Source organism: Malaya genurostris, chromosome 2 (assembly GCF_030247185.1).
Source record: "Malaya genurostris strain Urasoe2022 chromosome 2, Malgen_1.1, whole genome shotgun sequence".
NCBI lineage: Eukaryota > Metazoa > Arthropoda > Insecta > Diptera > Culicidae > Malaya > Malaya genurostris.
In genome coordinates this window covers 211,561,483-211,576,764 of record NC_080571.1, presented here as the reverse complement: position 1 = coordinate 211,576,764, position 15,282 = coordinate 211,561,483, and the positions used below count along the sequence as shown (strand labels likewise).

The window sequence follows — 15,282 nt, the reverse complement described above, 5'->3', positions numbered from 1 at the left end:
ATTTAATCTGTGATATCGAACTTCTAGAATGTTTCAATTGGCATCCAAAATTAGTTGTGTAAAGTATTCTGGATTAGGGAAACGGATTTTATTCTGCATTGAAAACTGAAAAGAGCTTTTCATTAATATTTCATAACAAGGATAATTATAGCACGAGATGACAAAGAAAATTCCTAGATTGACTCCCATAAAAGAACTTCGATGATTGTCCAACTTTCCCCCAGAGTTAATCATTTCATCTCTATTATTTTGCCCTAGCCATCCTGCAGAACTACAGAGATAGTGCCATGCCACGTCAATTCCTTCTCATCCATCCGAACCGGCACCGGAGTGGTAAATCCTTCGCGAGAATCATGCACATGAATTGAAAGCGGATCTATGTAAGTCCTTTAGAGCCTGTTACTGGTAAAGATCCTGCTGCTTCTGCAACTGACTTTGCTCGTTGCTTGATTGACGTATGGCTAAGCTTGATAGAATCTGGGCCCCCGTACAGACGAAAGCCCCCCCGGGTTTCATTCATTCAACGGCAGCATCGTCAGTCGTATGAATGAAAAGCTTAAGTTGAAATTAATATTTTTGAACTTTTCTCTGCAACAAAAGATGGCTTTACGTTGCGGTAATATGCTGGTCCCATGCATCGTTCGACGGATTCATACACGGCCAAACGGTCGCTCGGTATGGCGGCAAGCATCCAACCGAGAAGAGTGAACTAAAGAAAAGCTTGTGTGTGTATAATTAAACGGGAATTACAGTCACTGATAAGTTTAGATTCAATATAATAAGATTTAGATTTTAGAAATTTTCGATATAATCAATTTGCAGCACAACCTTTTTCTTCAAATTGTCCCATAAACTTTTATTAGACTTGTACATGTATACTTGAAGTACATTCGACTGCAATTATCACATTTTCAATTTAAAACTAATCATAATTTACTAAAAATAGGTAAGTGCACTTGTTTTCCTTCGTCACAATTTTATAGCTTGTACTGTTAATTTCAAAGTGTCGTTAAATTCGTGTTCGATACATTATTGTTAATAGTAAAAACGTTTGGCTTCAAAATCGTGCATCACATTTGTTTACTTTGTTTTTGCGGTTCACGATTTTCATGCTATATTTTCGTGTGTGATATTCACTAAGCATAAGTATTCATCTAAATACCTCGTAGAAAGTGTAAATTGTTACAACCTAAACCACAACGCATCGTTGTACATCTAATATTTCTTCACTAAAGCTAGTGTTTGTTTTTTTTTCTTGTGGCAAGGATGATATTTGGCAAAAAACCTCCATTAGGACCTGAAGAAAGTTGCCATGGCACCAGTATTCAACCGCAGCTCAGTTTCTTTTGCAGCGACCAATACCCGATCAGCTTTATAGCTACAAACTGTACCATCAGCATCACGATATTGAAGAAATAATTTTCCGGGGTCATTCCGAGGTCCTTCAGGATCGTTGATGCCTTTCTGTAATAGAAAAAAAAACTTGTTACTGTGTTTTTCAATCAGAAAGAGGGGTATTACTTTGAACTAGTCAGTTCAATTATTTTTATATGTTTTCTTTTCGTATAATAATTTAATTGTTTAGTTTTGCAACCAAATCAATTATGGACTGTTTTTTACAAACTTGTATTCAAATTTGGCTGATACCTTGGCATTACATTCCTTTTGTGTAATTTGGCCTTTCTGTTCCAACAGACTTCGCAGCCGATTCATAGCGTACATGATCATTGCATGGCTAGCATTACGATCCTACTGACACTAAGAATCCTTCCAGGTCGGGGCTCGAACATACCGAAACTGGCTTCTAAGACCAGCGCCCTATGCATTGAATCGCCAACCCAGAGTATCAATGAGTAAATTCTTCTGAAAATAAGTTTTTGTGGTACAGTAGTTCCAAAGTTTCCACCACATTGCACTAGTTCCACCCATATTGAACTGCGCAAACTATTCACTATCGGTACACCCATTTTATTTCTTTGCTATGTCTTTTTGACAGTTGAGACCGCTTACGGTCCATCTCGCTATTGTAGTCTTAATATGTTGGGTGTGTTATTGGTTTGTAGGTTTCATGTTGGATATTTTTCTGCGTTACGAGTTCGGTAACGTTAAATTTGAATGTTTGTTTTTTTGATAAAGTTAACAATTTGTTTCAGCTCTGCTTCGGTATTCTCTCTGAGAATTTTCTTTAGCGGTTTACAGTAATCCAATACAGGAAAATCGACTCGTAAAGACTGTCCCAGAAAGTATGGACGCTCTTGGATTTCGCTGTAAATAATTCACAAGTGTTAGATATTCAAATTTTATTCGATATACTGATAATATTAGACTACAACAACAGAATGTTATTCTCAACATTTGCTACTTAGCCATTGTAGACTAGCTGGCGCACCTTCTTGCAAACGTTCCGCATTAAATTCCGTACAGACAGAAACTTGACGACAAGTTTTGACACTTTTTTCCAATCTTTTTCGAATTGTTGAATGGTTTCGGCTGCCGAGACATGTTTCCTAAGATGTGCCTTCGTTAATGCCCAAAATTCCTCAATTGGTCGAAGTTGTGGGAATTTGGTGGATTCATGTCTTTTGGAACGACATTTTTGGAAGTATACCATTCTACCGTTGATTTCGAGTAGTGGCAAGAAGCAAGATCTAGCCAGAAGACAACAGGATCCTTGTGGCTTCGAATCATGGGTAGAAGTCGTTTTTGTCAACATTCCTTGATGTCTATTTCGCTGTTCATTGAAGCAGTGGTGATGAAGGGTTTCGAAGTCTTACTGCAGCTACAAATTACTTGCCAGGCCATAGCTTTCTTACCAAACTTTTTGACTTCAATCGATGTCTCGGACTGGTTTAACACTTGCCCTTCTCGCACCGTATAATATTGTGGTCCCGGCAAGGATTTGTAATCGAGTTTCACGTAGGTTTCGTCGTCCATGATTATGCAGTTCAAATTTTCAGCTAGAATCGTATTGTACAGCTTTCGAACCCTCGGCCTGATCGATGCTTCTTGTTTCGGACTACGTTTTGTTTGTTTCTGCTTTTTATAGGTTCGAAGATTCAAACGTTCTTTAGCACGAAGAACATTTGACTTCGAAGTGCCCACCTTTTTGGCCACATCCCGAACTGAAACCTTTCTTTTGCTCGAACGCCTTCAGAATACGTTTATCCAACTGGGGGTTAGCTGGACCTTTCCTTCGACCCTTTTTTCGGTTTATCCTCAAAGGTGTTCTCCTCACCGAACTTCCTGGTTGCATTTCGCACGGCTTTTTCACTTACTCCTTCCATTTTTGCTATCTTTCTCAGTGACAGTCCGCGTTCTGTACACCATTTGTACACAATTTTTCGACGCTGTTCTGCTGAAAGTCCACGCATTTCGAAACAAACTAATGAAAACGAATAAACAACTGCACAAGTGGTTAGAGAAGAGTGTAAATAACAGGACGCAGCCATAAAAATTGATAGATTCTGAACCATTGCGAAATGGTAGCGGTCTTTGGTTGCGTCCATACTTTCTGGGACAGTCTTTAGGTTGTTGTGGTTTGCGCAGTAGTATAGGATGTGTTCTAATGTTTCTGTTTCTTCATATATATATCATATATCACATAGATCGCTGTTCTCCCACGACCATGTGTAAAATCACCAAATTTTTTGTCGTGAATACGACTTACTTTACTATGGGGCACCTTTTCAAAATTTGCCCTCTAGGAGAGTGATAAGTTTTTGATCGTGAATATCTCTTGTTATACTTAACGCAACAACAAAATTTTTTCTCCATGCTATCAGAAATATAATAAGGAATTCGTGATTAAATTTTCAACAGTGTAAAATAACCAAAAATAACTCAAAAACTATGTTTTCTCAGACTTTTGGAAACAACGAGGAAAACTCATCACATTTGCTTGCCTTTTTCGCACCAGGACGACGGTTTTGAGGTAGTCAGGCACATGTCAGTTCCAATGTTCTACTGGCCGAGTGTAATAGGTAAATCTTGACCGAGAATTGTTCATTTTTCTAGTACGTTAGACGAAACTGGATATCGTACTAAGGTTTTTCCACCAACATCAGTAATAATGAGGTGGTAAAAATCTCAATTGCTCAGGTGGTGCTCTCCTTCGCATTCGGACGTCGTGGCTAGCAGTAGCAGAGAACTGAATTTTTAGTTAAATTCAAGAACTAATCTCAGAAACTAAATTCTGGTCCACCTGAATTCTGAAGTTAGTGTTAAGTTCCGAATTTAGTTTCATACTTCTATTTCAAAATTAAGTTCCAGATTACAGGTTCAGAATTTAAAACTATGACTAGAACTGAATCCTGTTTCTGGATTTTGAAACTGGTTTCAAAATTAGTTCCTTAATCAGGGATTCGAGTCCAGAGATATCATTTAGGATTTTATCATCAGAATTCATGAACAAAATTCAGGATATGAATTTTAGATCTGTATTCTGACACTAAATATTAGGTCTGAACACCGAACCTTCATTTAAAAACTGAATTCAAAACCAGAGTTTAATTCCTGACTTAAGTTTCAAAATTTAATTCATCAATTCAGTTTCAGCATTCGTTTCCAGAATTCAGAACCTACATGTTGGAACTAAATTGTTAACATGATTTCTGGAACTAGATGCTGGAACTGAATTCAGTTCCTATAATGTTAAAGTTCAGTTCTATAACGCAATTTGGAAAATTCTAAAAATATCTTCAGCTCCTTACTCTTAGAACTAGATTCCGAAAATTTGCAATTGAATTTGGAGCGTGTCCCAGATTTCTATATTAGTTCTTAGATTTTACCAGTTATAAACATTGGACAAATTACGCAAAGCGGTTTTTTAGAACTACTAAAATATTTCCAAAGGATTTTTATAAGTTTATTCCTACTAGTATCTAAATCTACAAAACTGTGTTTGTCCCGTGTTATTTAATTGTATGGTAGATTGTGTTTGTAGTCAATTATTCGTACTGTAGTACAGATGCATCGTTAAAATTCTGGAAGCGAAGCAATGAAAGTTGCAAAATATACACAATGTTATACGAATGATTATCTTTATCCGGAAGTGAGAAAGAAACATGTTAGTTTTAGTCGTATTCATGTCCTCCAGTTATGTCTGTGACATTACCCACCCGCCTTTTTTCCAGGGTATTCATGAATTATAGGTGCCATTTACCCTTTTCTTGTGATAGTCTCTGATATTCTCTTGTCCAACTGTCTCTAATTTCCTGCTTTGCTAGAATAAGTGTTTCTGTTAATGTGAGATATAAAATCGTTTTGGGGTTCGTTACATTTGGAGGCAGCTTCGATATCTGTTCGTTCGTTGCCTAAAATTCATTGGTGGCTTGGAATCCATTGGATTATTGTTCTTTTACCATGTGCTTGTTTCAGTTTTTTTTTGTTATATCCCATGCTATAAAGTTTTCTTTTACGGTATCGTTGTTTAGGAGTATATTGCATGAGCCTCGCGAGTCGGTGAAAATTATGGCTATTTTGTAATTGTTATCGTTGATGACATCTACTCCTCTTGAGATCTGGGTTGGTTGTCGAGTAGTTGTTGATTTCATTCTTCCATACCTTAAGGAGTGTATCGAAAATAAGCTATCCACATACATGTGTATTGTACGCATGTATTTGTGATGGTATTTTATGCTCAGATCACAGCATGCTGTGCGTTTGGCTGTCAGCTTTCGTTTGTTTACTTGTTTGTGCGGTTGATATTCTGCGTTTTCGATATGTCGCGTATTGAAAAGGAAGTGAAAATTAAGGTTCTGGACACATGGCTAAGTGAGAAGGATATTTCTATGCGAAAATTTGAGAAGCGGTTTGGAATTCATCATGCCAGTGTTAAAACCAAGTTTGTTTAAAGTTAGGGAACACTATTCTTCGGTTGAGCTACCAGGAAGAGGCCCCGGTTCTTCCAACCCGAAACTGAACCAGAAAGTGGTATCTCTGATCATGATCATGGCCGACAAGAAAATTTTAGAAAAAAAACCATCTTTTTCATGATTAGTATATAATTTGTAGAAAGTATTACTTACACGTAATGACAGTACAATTCCTCCTCCGGGCAGACCATGTTGGAACGGCCATTGTCGTACATCGCCAGTACCAGTCCCTCCAGTCCGTACCGCAATGTTGACAAATAGCTAAAAGCTTTCATCAGCTCTGACATGTGACTGAACATGATAAGAAAACCGCAAAATACCAGCTTGTAGCAGGTCGTGATAGCACCGATGAATGTCCCGTTCTGTAATCATAACGAAGGTATTCAGACATGTGAAGACATGACAGGAGGAACGGCAGCGTTGCCAAGAATTCGCTTACAATTTGATTAAGGAATGTTCCCAGAAAGATGCCATATCCGTCGGCAACGATTGTGGTTAGTATCAGCACCGCCAGGAACATCAAAAACCGGTCGGATTCCAGCGGCTGTGAAGTAAGCGTGAATACTATCGTACTGTACACGATAGAGAAAAAGATCTGAAAATGACTCATGAGTTATTATTTCACCGTATAAGTGTGGGTAATGACAAACCTGCACAGGGAGACTCGTAAGCATAGTTGCTATAAAGTATGTTCTAATTTTGTACCAATTATTGAACGATTCTTTACGTAAAATCTTCATTTCGGACGGAACTGAAATAATATACCACATAGTCATATAGGTTTTCTTCTTTAATATCAGTAAATCCTTACATTTCAGTACCCCTGGCATCAGAGTTGTGTACCACAGATACAAAATGTGAACCAGGAAAGAGGCGACGTTGGACACACTTTTCGTGCCGTTGATACCGGAGTCGCCAAACAGCAGCCCAACCACGACGGCACAAACTACGTGAAAGAATAGCTTCAAATGAGTCACTGTCTGCAGAATGGAGAAAAAATAAACGTAAAAATTCTAACCTGAATAGTAAAATGAAATTGGCTAAAAAGAATCAAATAAATCGAATCGAACTAAAATTTCGTTTTAACTACTCGGCACTGCAGATTAATCTGAACTGTTTTCGCAGTATTTTCATCAAAATGTCGTTCTATAGTGTAAAATCACACAATCCAATTCAAACATACTTAAATCAAATCCGCACACGTCCTATTGCTACCAGATACGCACCCAATCGCGGTAGAGCTGAACGTTGCATCGCCTCATAAGAATCAACAGTTTGGCAAATTCGTTCGGCTTTCGTAACCGGTGCTGCGGGAATTGTTTGCTGCAGAAATCATCCCCGACGCTGCTGATCACGGTGCTGTTGTACACCGGAGCTCCGTTGTGATTTTTATCGTATGACAGGTAGAGCGGTGAGGTTGGCGCGGCGATACACGGTTCCGGCTTCCGCCAGTGACACTCGATGGCCGCTTTCGCCAGTGCGTTAATGAAATTGCCATACTCTTTGTTCGCTACCTCCAGCACTGTGAACATCCATATTGATACAGAAATGCATCATTTGATTAGCACAGACGGAGAAAATTGTTTCCGGAATAGCAATTTTAGAAGATTGCCGATGAAAACCTTCGAAAATGGCTGTGGTGTTACTTACAGTAGTCGGCGGCGTTGTGGTACTGGGGACACTGAAGACCGACGGAGCGTAGATATGGGACGGTATTGAATGCCGAACCTTGATAGACGCAGTTCCCTTCGGCAAGCACGTACACATGATCGAACATCTCGTACACCGTGGCAGATGGCTGATGGATGGTGCAAACGATTGTACGACCTTCACGTGCCAACCTTTGCAGCAGTTTGATGGTGTATAGCGAGGAAGAGCTGTCCAGACCACTGTTCAGGTAAATCCAATCGAAACCGAGAAGAGTCCATGTGCGACGGTTCCGAAAGCAGCCACGAATCAATCCCAATTGTGGAACATGTAATGAAAATATTTCGCAATTAAATAACAGACAACTGACGCTGACAAAATCTGCAATATAATTGGTTTATAAAAATTGACTCTGAATAAATAGACCAATCCAATGTTTTCTACATATAAAAATTTAATACATTTCTATGCTGGCAAAGGGTAACGGTAGCCCCATTCATCTCAGCTCCATTAGTCAAAAAAAGAAAATTTAAAAGAGACTCCGCATATTTTCCAAACTTGGAATTCTTGTCAAAGTCCAGAAAAATTTTCGACACTTGAGAAAGAAAACAGTCCAAGAAGAAATTCTTTGACACTTGAGAAAGAAAAAGAAAATAATATTCTCTCAAACGTTTTAGCGAAATAAAGTCTGAAGAACAGTTTTTATAGTGATACAATTCAGGTAAACTATTAGATAGTTATTACGTACACACTAAGATATGATTCCGTTGTTTGGTAATTTGCTTGACGGAAACTTTTGGTAATCAATAGAAATAACCGGATTTATACTGATAAATACTGATAGGATTTATACTATTCTAAATACTGATAGGATTTATACTATTCTAAATACTGATTATCGTGAAAACTAACTGTCAAACTGTGTAATTGAAATTCTCAGTAAGTGTCTTTTTATTAACCAAACGAAAAAAAAATGGGCTCGACAGAAAGTTCAGTGCTCTGGAAGGCGCTCATGATTCCGGTCAAACAGGAAATGAAGAAACTTTTTTTCAAGGATGCAATCAAATCGTAGCCACAACTGGCTCGATTTTTCTTCACTCGTTTCTGTAAAAATATCTAAATCCGAACAACTTAATCGTAAGTTGAAAATTTGTATTGTTTTTTAAGATCCGAAAATCCATTCAAATCCAGAATTTTAACCAAAAGAAAACAAACACAAAATAATTACCGAACCGTTAGATCCATTTGGTTTACAGTTTACGCTAGTTGTTTGACAATTCAGTTAAACTTTTATTACCGAACTATCGGTAAATATGGCATTTCACCAGAGTGATACAAGCTGGCGTCAGATTCTTGTCCACACCGAGGATGCAAAAAACGAAGCTTCGCACAAAGAGGAAAACGCACTTCTTCTCAGGGTCGAATAGACAGCATTTGAGTGTGTGCTTGTGGTTGAAGAAGCTGGCGCGAGTGAAACACATTCTCTTCGCATGAATCGCTCACACACGCTCTCGTCTAAATACACCCAAGTGACCATTGGCGCGTGATGGTGAGCGAACACTTCTGTGAACTTCAATTAAAAGAGAGTAGATCTGGCCTTGCTATGAAAAAATTTACAAGGAAAACCGAAAATTTTACGATAAATTGTTTTATTTTGCTGATTTTGCGTGTCCACGCTTCTTCTACGCAAACCATACAGCAGAGTGCTCACCGGCGTGTACACCTCTGTGAAAGTATCTGCATCCACCTCAGAGAATTTATTAGCCAATGCTCTAGCACTTAGGTGCGATTCAGTGGAGGAGGTAAAAGGAAATAAACAAACGCACTCATGATGCGGGCACACTTTATACAACAGTGGTGTATATATAAGAAAGAGAAGAGCTCTCGTTGAAGTTGTCAGTGCGAGGGGAGAAATTTTGCTTGCTCTTCGTCACACAGAGGAGATGGACATCTCTGTCGGTAATCAATTCAATTGCCGAACCTTCAGCTGTTGCAAAGCCGGTAATAAATTACCGAAATCTGCGAAATTATCTAAGTGTGCTAGAAAAGGTATTATTGCTGGCAAGAGAAAATTAGGCTGCTTCGCTGCTGCTTAAATCCATTAAACATCACCGTTGTGTACGACTTTGCACGCAATAATTATCATTGTACAGGAGTATTGCTACTTGGTGAATTCTTTTTAAAACAACCGTTAACCGGTACCGTGTAAAAAACCGCACAAAAAACGCGTAACTTGGGAGATCCGCGTGAAAAAAACACAGAGAACAGACATCCAAGCTAGTACAAACTTTTTCAATAAAGCTGTGTAAAGCATACAAGTAAAAATCCGTTAAAAATCACCGTTGCACACGACTTTGCAAGCATCATTGTGTGAAAGCTCGAACTCAAGTTCCCATAAAGGATTACTGCTCGAAGCGCCTCTACAAGAGAATTGCTACTTCTTATTTGCTTTTTAAAACGACCGTTAAATTTTTTACACAAATTGAAATCTCTACTGGGATGTCTGTTCTTTGTGAAAAAAGTGAAACTTCGGAAATCCGCATGAAAAAACCGTTCAACTAAATAAAAAACTACAAGGATCAGCCCCATGGGGTTGTTCGAGCCACTGATGTGAAACAAGGCCACCAAAATTTCTAATGATCTACAATCAAAAAGTTCAATCAATCCGAACCAACACTGAACATCATTTGTCTTGATTTGCATTTGTTTTATAACCGACAAAATTACACCATTATCCCAAATGTATGCAATTATATCTTTGTTCATACTTGCGATTTGGATAATTAAACTTCTCTTCGCCAAGCTTGTGTTCAAGTTTTTTATGCAAGCAGTTTTTTTAGCGTTAAGTTTTTCTGCCATTCTGCGATTGCGGTTGAAGCGATAAGCTATTTCTCATTATCAATCGAGTTCATCTAATATAAATTAGAAATTAATCTTAAGCACTCAAAATTTATCAAGTGGTAGTTGTCAATTTCTCATGGGGAAACGACTTAACATGGAATTCCGAGCTTGCATGACACAAGATCAGAGCATACTAAATAAGGGCTGAGGCCAGTGTGTTTTAGGGCGTTTTAAAGGGCTATTTTCACGCTTCAAATCTGATTTTCTCAGAAACGGTGACGGATATCAAAAAACCCAACTGATAATCTCTTAGAAAATTAGTTTAGATCAGTCTGTGAAAATTTCAGAATGATTGTTTGACTTTAGCGGTCGGGAAAGTGCATAGCTGAAAACGGTAAGTTTCAAATTGTTCATTGAATATCTCGACTTCAAAAGCATGGATCAAAAATCTATCCTGACAATGTCTAGATAATTTAGTTTAGATGCGATTAGTGCATAAAAAAAATATGTTGTCGCGATAAAAATGAAGTGAATGTTTTTTTTGTAATAGTAAGTCCATTTCTATGGCGGCACCTTTCTGCTCTTGTATCCTGGTAACGTAACGAAACACGAGAGGGAAATAAAATCGTTTCAGCAAGGCTGCCAAACAAGCGGTAGCTTTATTGGATTTTATGTTATGTAGTCAAACTTGTAACCGAAAATATCAAAACTTTCTTGGCCACCCGGCCATATTGAGAGCCATTTTACACATTTACGAGAGAGCATGGAGAGAAATGTAATACGCACAGCGAGCCACACGGTTTTACGCTAACAACTGGCCTCAGCCCTTAAAGCTTCAAATAGTTTTATGATACGTTTTTGTTTTGCTGTCTAGCAACAATCTACCTCTAGCATGCTACGAGTAGGACTGAAACGTTAGCTTTAATTTCGCTTCTATTTATAGATTCGCGTGCTTCCAACTGCTTCGCTTTTGCATCGATTGACCAATCAGAGCGATGCTCTCTCTCTTCGATACATTACTTCTTCAAAACCCTCGTCTAAGGCAGGGAAATCCGGTATGCCAAAGATTTTTAGCAGCCAAACAGGACACTGCTCGCTACTAATCAAAATTTCAATCATATATAATTGAAAATACGTGGCTTGATTCATTCAAATCGAAACGTAGAAATATTTCCTATCAAATGATGAAATAATAATAATAATTGATACAAAATAGAGCTGTAAGTGTTTAAAACCTGACCACATTTCTACGTGTATTTTTTCTTGAGTTTCTGATTTGCACCCCTATATAGAAAATAAAGATGTGTTCCACATAAAAAAATATTGATGCTAAATGGGGCACTCTCAAAAGATAGGAATAGAAAAAAACAGCTAAACTAAAGAACTTGAAGTTTTGAGATTTCCGAAATCGAAATTTTTGGGGTAATGCCAAATGTCTTAAAAATTCATGAAACGTCGAGATGTGGTGTAATCTAAAAATTTTTTTAAAGAAATTGAATACTTTCTAAGTGTCAGAAAGTTGACTTAAAAAATTCATATCTCGACGTTTCATGTGTTTCTAAGACAAAGCAAGAAACCGAATAACTTTGAAAATTCGTGCAAAGAGCGCGTAATCTCGGGAATCCGCGTAACTTCGAAAGTCCTCGAATAAGGTGACGTAAAAAAACCGCGTAGAAAAAGACCTCAGGGTACGCTAACTGCGCAGCTCCAGGAGCGCCACCGTGTGGCACATAGCGGCTCCAGCGCGATGCGCTGCATCAAGCGTATCAGCTATCCATCACAAAAGTACATTTTTCTCCTAAATCAATGAATTCAATGTGAAATATGATCAAATGCAATGTCTTCATTTCGGCTCTAAGAATCAATACAACAGAACAGACAGTTCGATAATTATGCAATACAGCTGTTATGGTAATGCGAAAACTCGAAACGAATGAACCTATTTTCATCTTATTCATAGAGTCAGTGAATCGAGCAGAGACATCAGATCTCAATCCAGCTAGTGAGTTGTTTAAGTAGATAAGATGACTACTGGAGCTTCATTTTTATAAACGCAACTGGCATTTAGAACACTTTTATTTGCATTGTTCAGTTCGTTGACAATATCTGTCATAATTGACCTTGAAAGCGAAATGTGTTTAAAACTTAGATATCCCATAGTAATAACTATGGAATTAGATTGTTAAAATCCTCATACTTTTAACGAAGGTATCATTATTTTTGTGTAAGCAAATTTTTCTCTAAATCCCAGTGCTCAGTGGTCCCAATCTCATCAAAACATGTTTTATCATTGGGCTTCAGAGGTTTATTTCGGGGCTTCGGTGGATTTGATCAATTTTTGTTTGGAATTGTTTCCTTCTTTAGATATAATCACAGTTGTCATTAATCCACCAAGAAGTGAGTTATAAATTTTAATTTGCATACATTGTGTGATATAAAATTAATGCCCTTAAAAATCTTCAATATGAGGAAATATGTTGAGCAAATTTTAACACCATTTGGAAGTATGATCGAATCACTATTATGTACTCGAATGTATATGAGAAAATGCACTTTAAGAAAATACTGTCATTAAATTCTCTAATAAATGAACACTCGTACCAGCTGTTACCTAATTTTGGGTCAAAACCTACCCAAAATCAATTAGAGTGCATTGTAGGTAACGAGTGATGACCTCAAAATTTAGGTAAATGTATGTTTTCCCAGAGTCTTATGCCATGGCAAAGCACGCTACCCATTTTTATACGATCAAGTCAAAGTTTGAGTAGATAACGACCTAATTTTGGATAGCTTATAGAAGAGCTCGACAATGAGTGATTTCTTCTAAAAAAATAGATAAACTTGATTTTCAGTGAAGTTATTTTTCCATTTCCGATTTTTCCGTAGGGTTCATTAAGAAAGCATTGGTTTTGACCTCACAATACTATAAACAATAATCATAATTGTTGATTCATTTAATATCGGTTCAACGGTGGTCCTTCATTGGTCCAATCAACGTCCAATCAATCGTTCAACGGGAGGCCAACACGGGACCTTCGTTTGCCGATAATGAAACAGACCGTTGAACCAAATGCCATATTGTTCGTTCAACAAATCCGGCAGACAGAGGTCCATCGTTGAGCCATTTTTAATATAAAGAGTTGGAGCCCCGTTAGACTAGTTTTACTGGAGAATTTCCGAAGTTTTTTCCTCTTATTTTTTATAAACTAACTTCTACTTCACGTAGAATAATAACAAATTTTCTTTCTATATGAAGGTAACATCTAATTTTCACACTATTTTTACAAGAGAAAAATCAACAACAAACCGATTCAGCAAACTGAACGAATATTTCTGTATATCGTTCAACAAGCGCTCAACGACAAACAAAATAGAACCGCCTGCTAAGAGGGCAGTGTTAATTTCTACATCGTGCGTTACCTCTCAGCAAGCGGTTCTATTTTGTTGGTAGTTGAGCGCTTGTTGAACGACATATTACACAAAACATTCGTTCAGTTTGCTAGGTCAGTTTGATGTTTTTTCTCTTGCAAAAACAGTGTCAAAATTAGATGTTACCTTCATATAGAAAGAAAACTTGTTATATTTGTATTTGAATTGCACAGGTATGTGGTGTAAGTTAAAAAAAAATGAGAGGAAAAAAATTCTCCAGTAAAACTAGTCCAACGGGGCTCCAACTCCTCATATTAAAAATAGATCATCAATGGACCTCTGTCTGCCAGGGGTATTGAATGAAAAAACTGGCATTCGGTTCAACGGTCTGTTTCAAAATCGGCAAACGAAGGTCCCGTGTTCCCCTAAAAAAATAAACCATTGATTGTACAGCATAAAAAATTGATTCACAATTAGATCTATGGGTTACAACTCATTTTATTGTATCTTGACAAGATTTTTTTCATTTCCAACGATTCAATATATTGTTTCTACGATTCTCAATTGAATTTATTGTACACATGGTGTTTCGAACAATATTCAAACTGTACATTTGATTTTGTTCCAAGAAACATGTATGAGAAAATTTTATGATTTGAATTGTTACGATACTTAACAACCTATTCATTCTATTGTAAAAAGTAAGTTCACAATTAATTGAATAATGTATAATAATACATTAAAATATTTTTCAATGGTCATTGTGGAAGGTTTTGTAACAACAAATCGTATTGTTTTTCTACAATATTTTTTATTCGGGTTGGCCTCTCGTTGAACGATTGATTGGACGTTCATTGAACCAAAGATCCAACGTATTGGACCAATGAAAGATTACCATTGAACTTTTTTTTCTAAGAGGGTTGAAACGGGCTAAGCGGTTGCAAACGATAATTGTTTCAATAGGCAATGAAAGTTTCTATAAAAACTGCTAGTATAGTAGTTCACCCCGTTGCATGCGTTCAGGCGTTTTTCCACAAACAACTCTACCAACTATTCGGTTTGCTATAATCAATGAAGCTCCCAACCATAATTTGTTTCATTCCTCCCGAACAGTAGTATAACGAACACTTCCCAGCACGTTGGTTGGGTATAAAACAAACGGTAACGAACTGTGAATGTACAAACGGTTGAAGCACGTGATTTTCCATCTATTTACGTATCATTTCCTAGCTAACAGACAAGAATACATTTAAAGCCCTTACACATAGCGTAAGTGATAGTATCCTCCTAGCCGAATATTGAAGATCACCACTGATGGCTAAGTTTCGTCATAAAATGAGCTACTAAACTACTCACGTTGTTGGCTCATCCAGGAAAAGAACCGGCGGATTATCGATAAGCTCCAACGCGATTGATAGGCGTTTCTTCTGTCCGCCGGAGAGATTTCCGCAGCGTGTCTGTTTTGTAAACTTGAGATGCAAAGTATCGAGGATGTTGTCAATCTATGAAAGAAGAGAATACAAGCAATATCAGTTAACGTCCCGATGGATTG

The 15,282-nt window shown here is 37.5% G+C and overlaps 1 protein-coding gene across 7 annotated transcripts in view; it reads right to left on the bottom strand.

The window, feature by feature from the left end:
- Positions 1-835: 835 nt before the first annotated feature.
- Positions 836-15,282, bottom strand: part of LOC131427371 (ATP-binding cassette sub-family G member 1) — a 118,999-nt gene continuing 104,552 nt past the window's right edge. For all 7 annotated transcript variants that reach the window (XM_058590498.1, XM_058590497.1, XM_058590502.1 and 4 more), the window contains 8 exons: positions 15,087-15,232; positions 7,524-7,762; positions 7,100-7,395; positions 6,685-6,853; positions 6,524-6,624; positions 6,313-6,468; positions 6,027-6,235; positions 836-1,464 (listed from right to left, as the gene is read on the bottom strand). In XM_058590498.1, the coding sequence (XP_058446481.1) occupies positions 1,326-1,464; positions 6,027-6,235; positions 6,313-6,468; positions 6,524-6,624; positions 6,685-6,853; positions 7,100-7,395; positions 7,524-7,762; positions 15,087-15,232 (1,455 nt within the window). In that variant the 3' untranslated portion in view covers positions 836-1,325. The remainder of the gene's footprint in view (positions 1,465-6,026; positions 6,236-6,312; positions 6,469-6,523; positions 6,625-6,684; positions 6,854-7,099; positions 7,396-7,523; positions 7,763-15,086; positions 15,233-15,282) is intronic.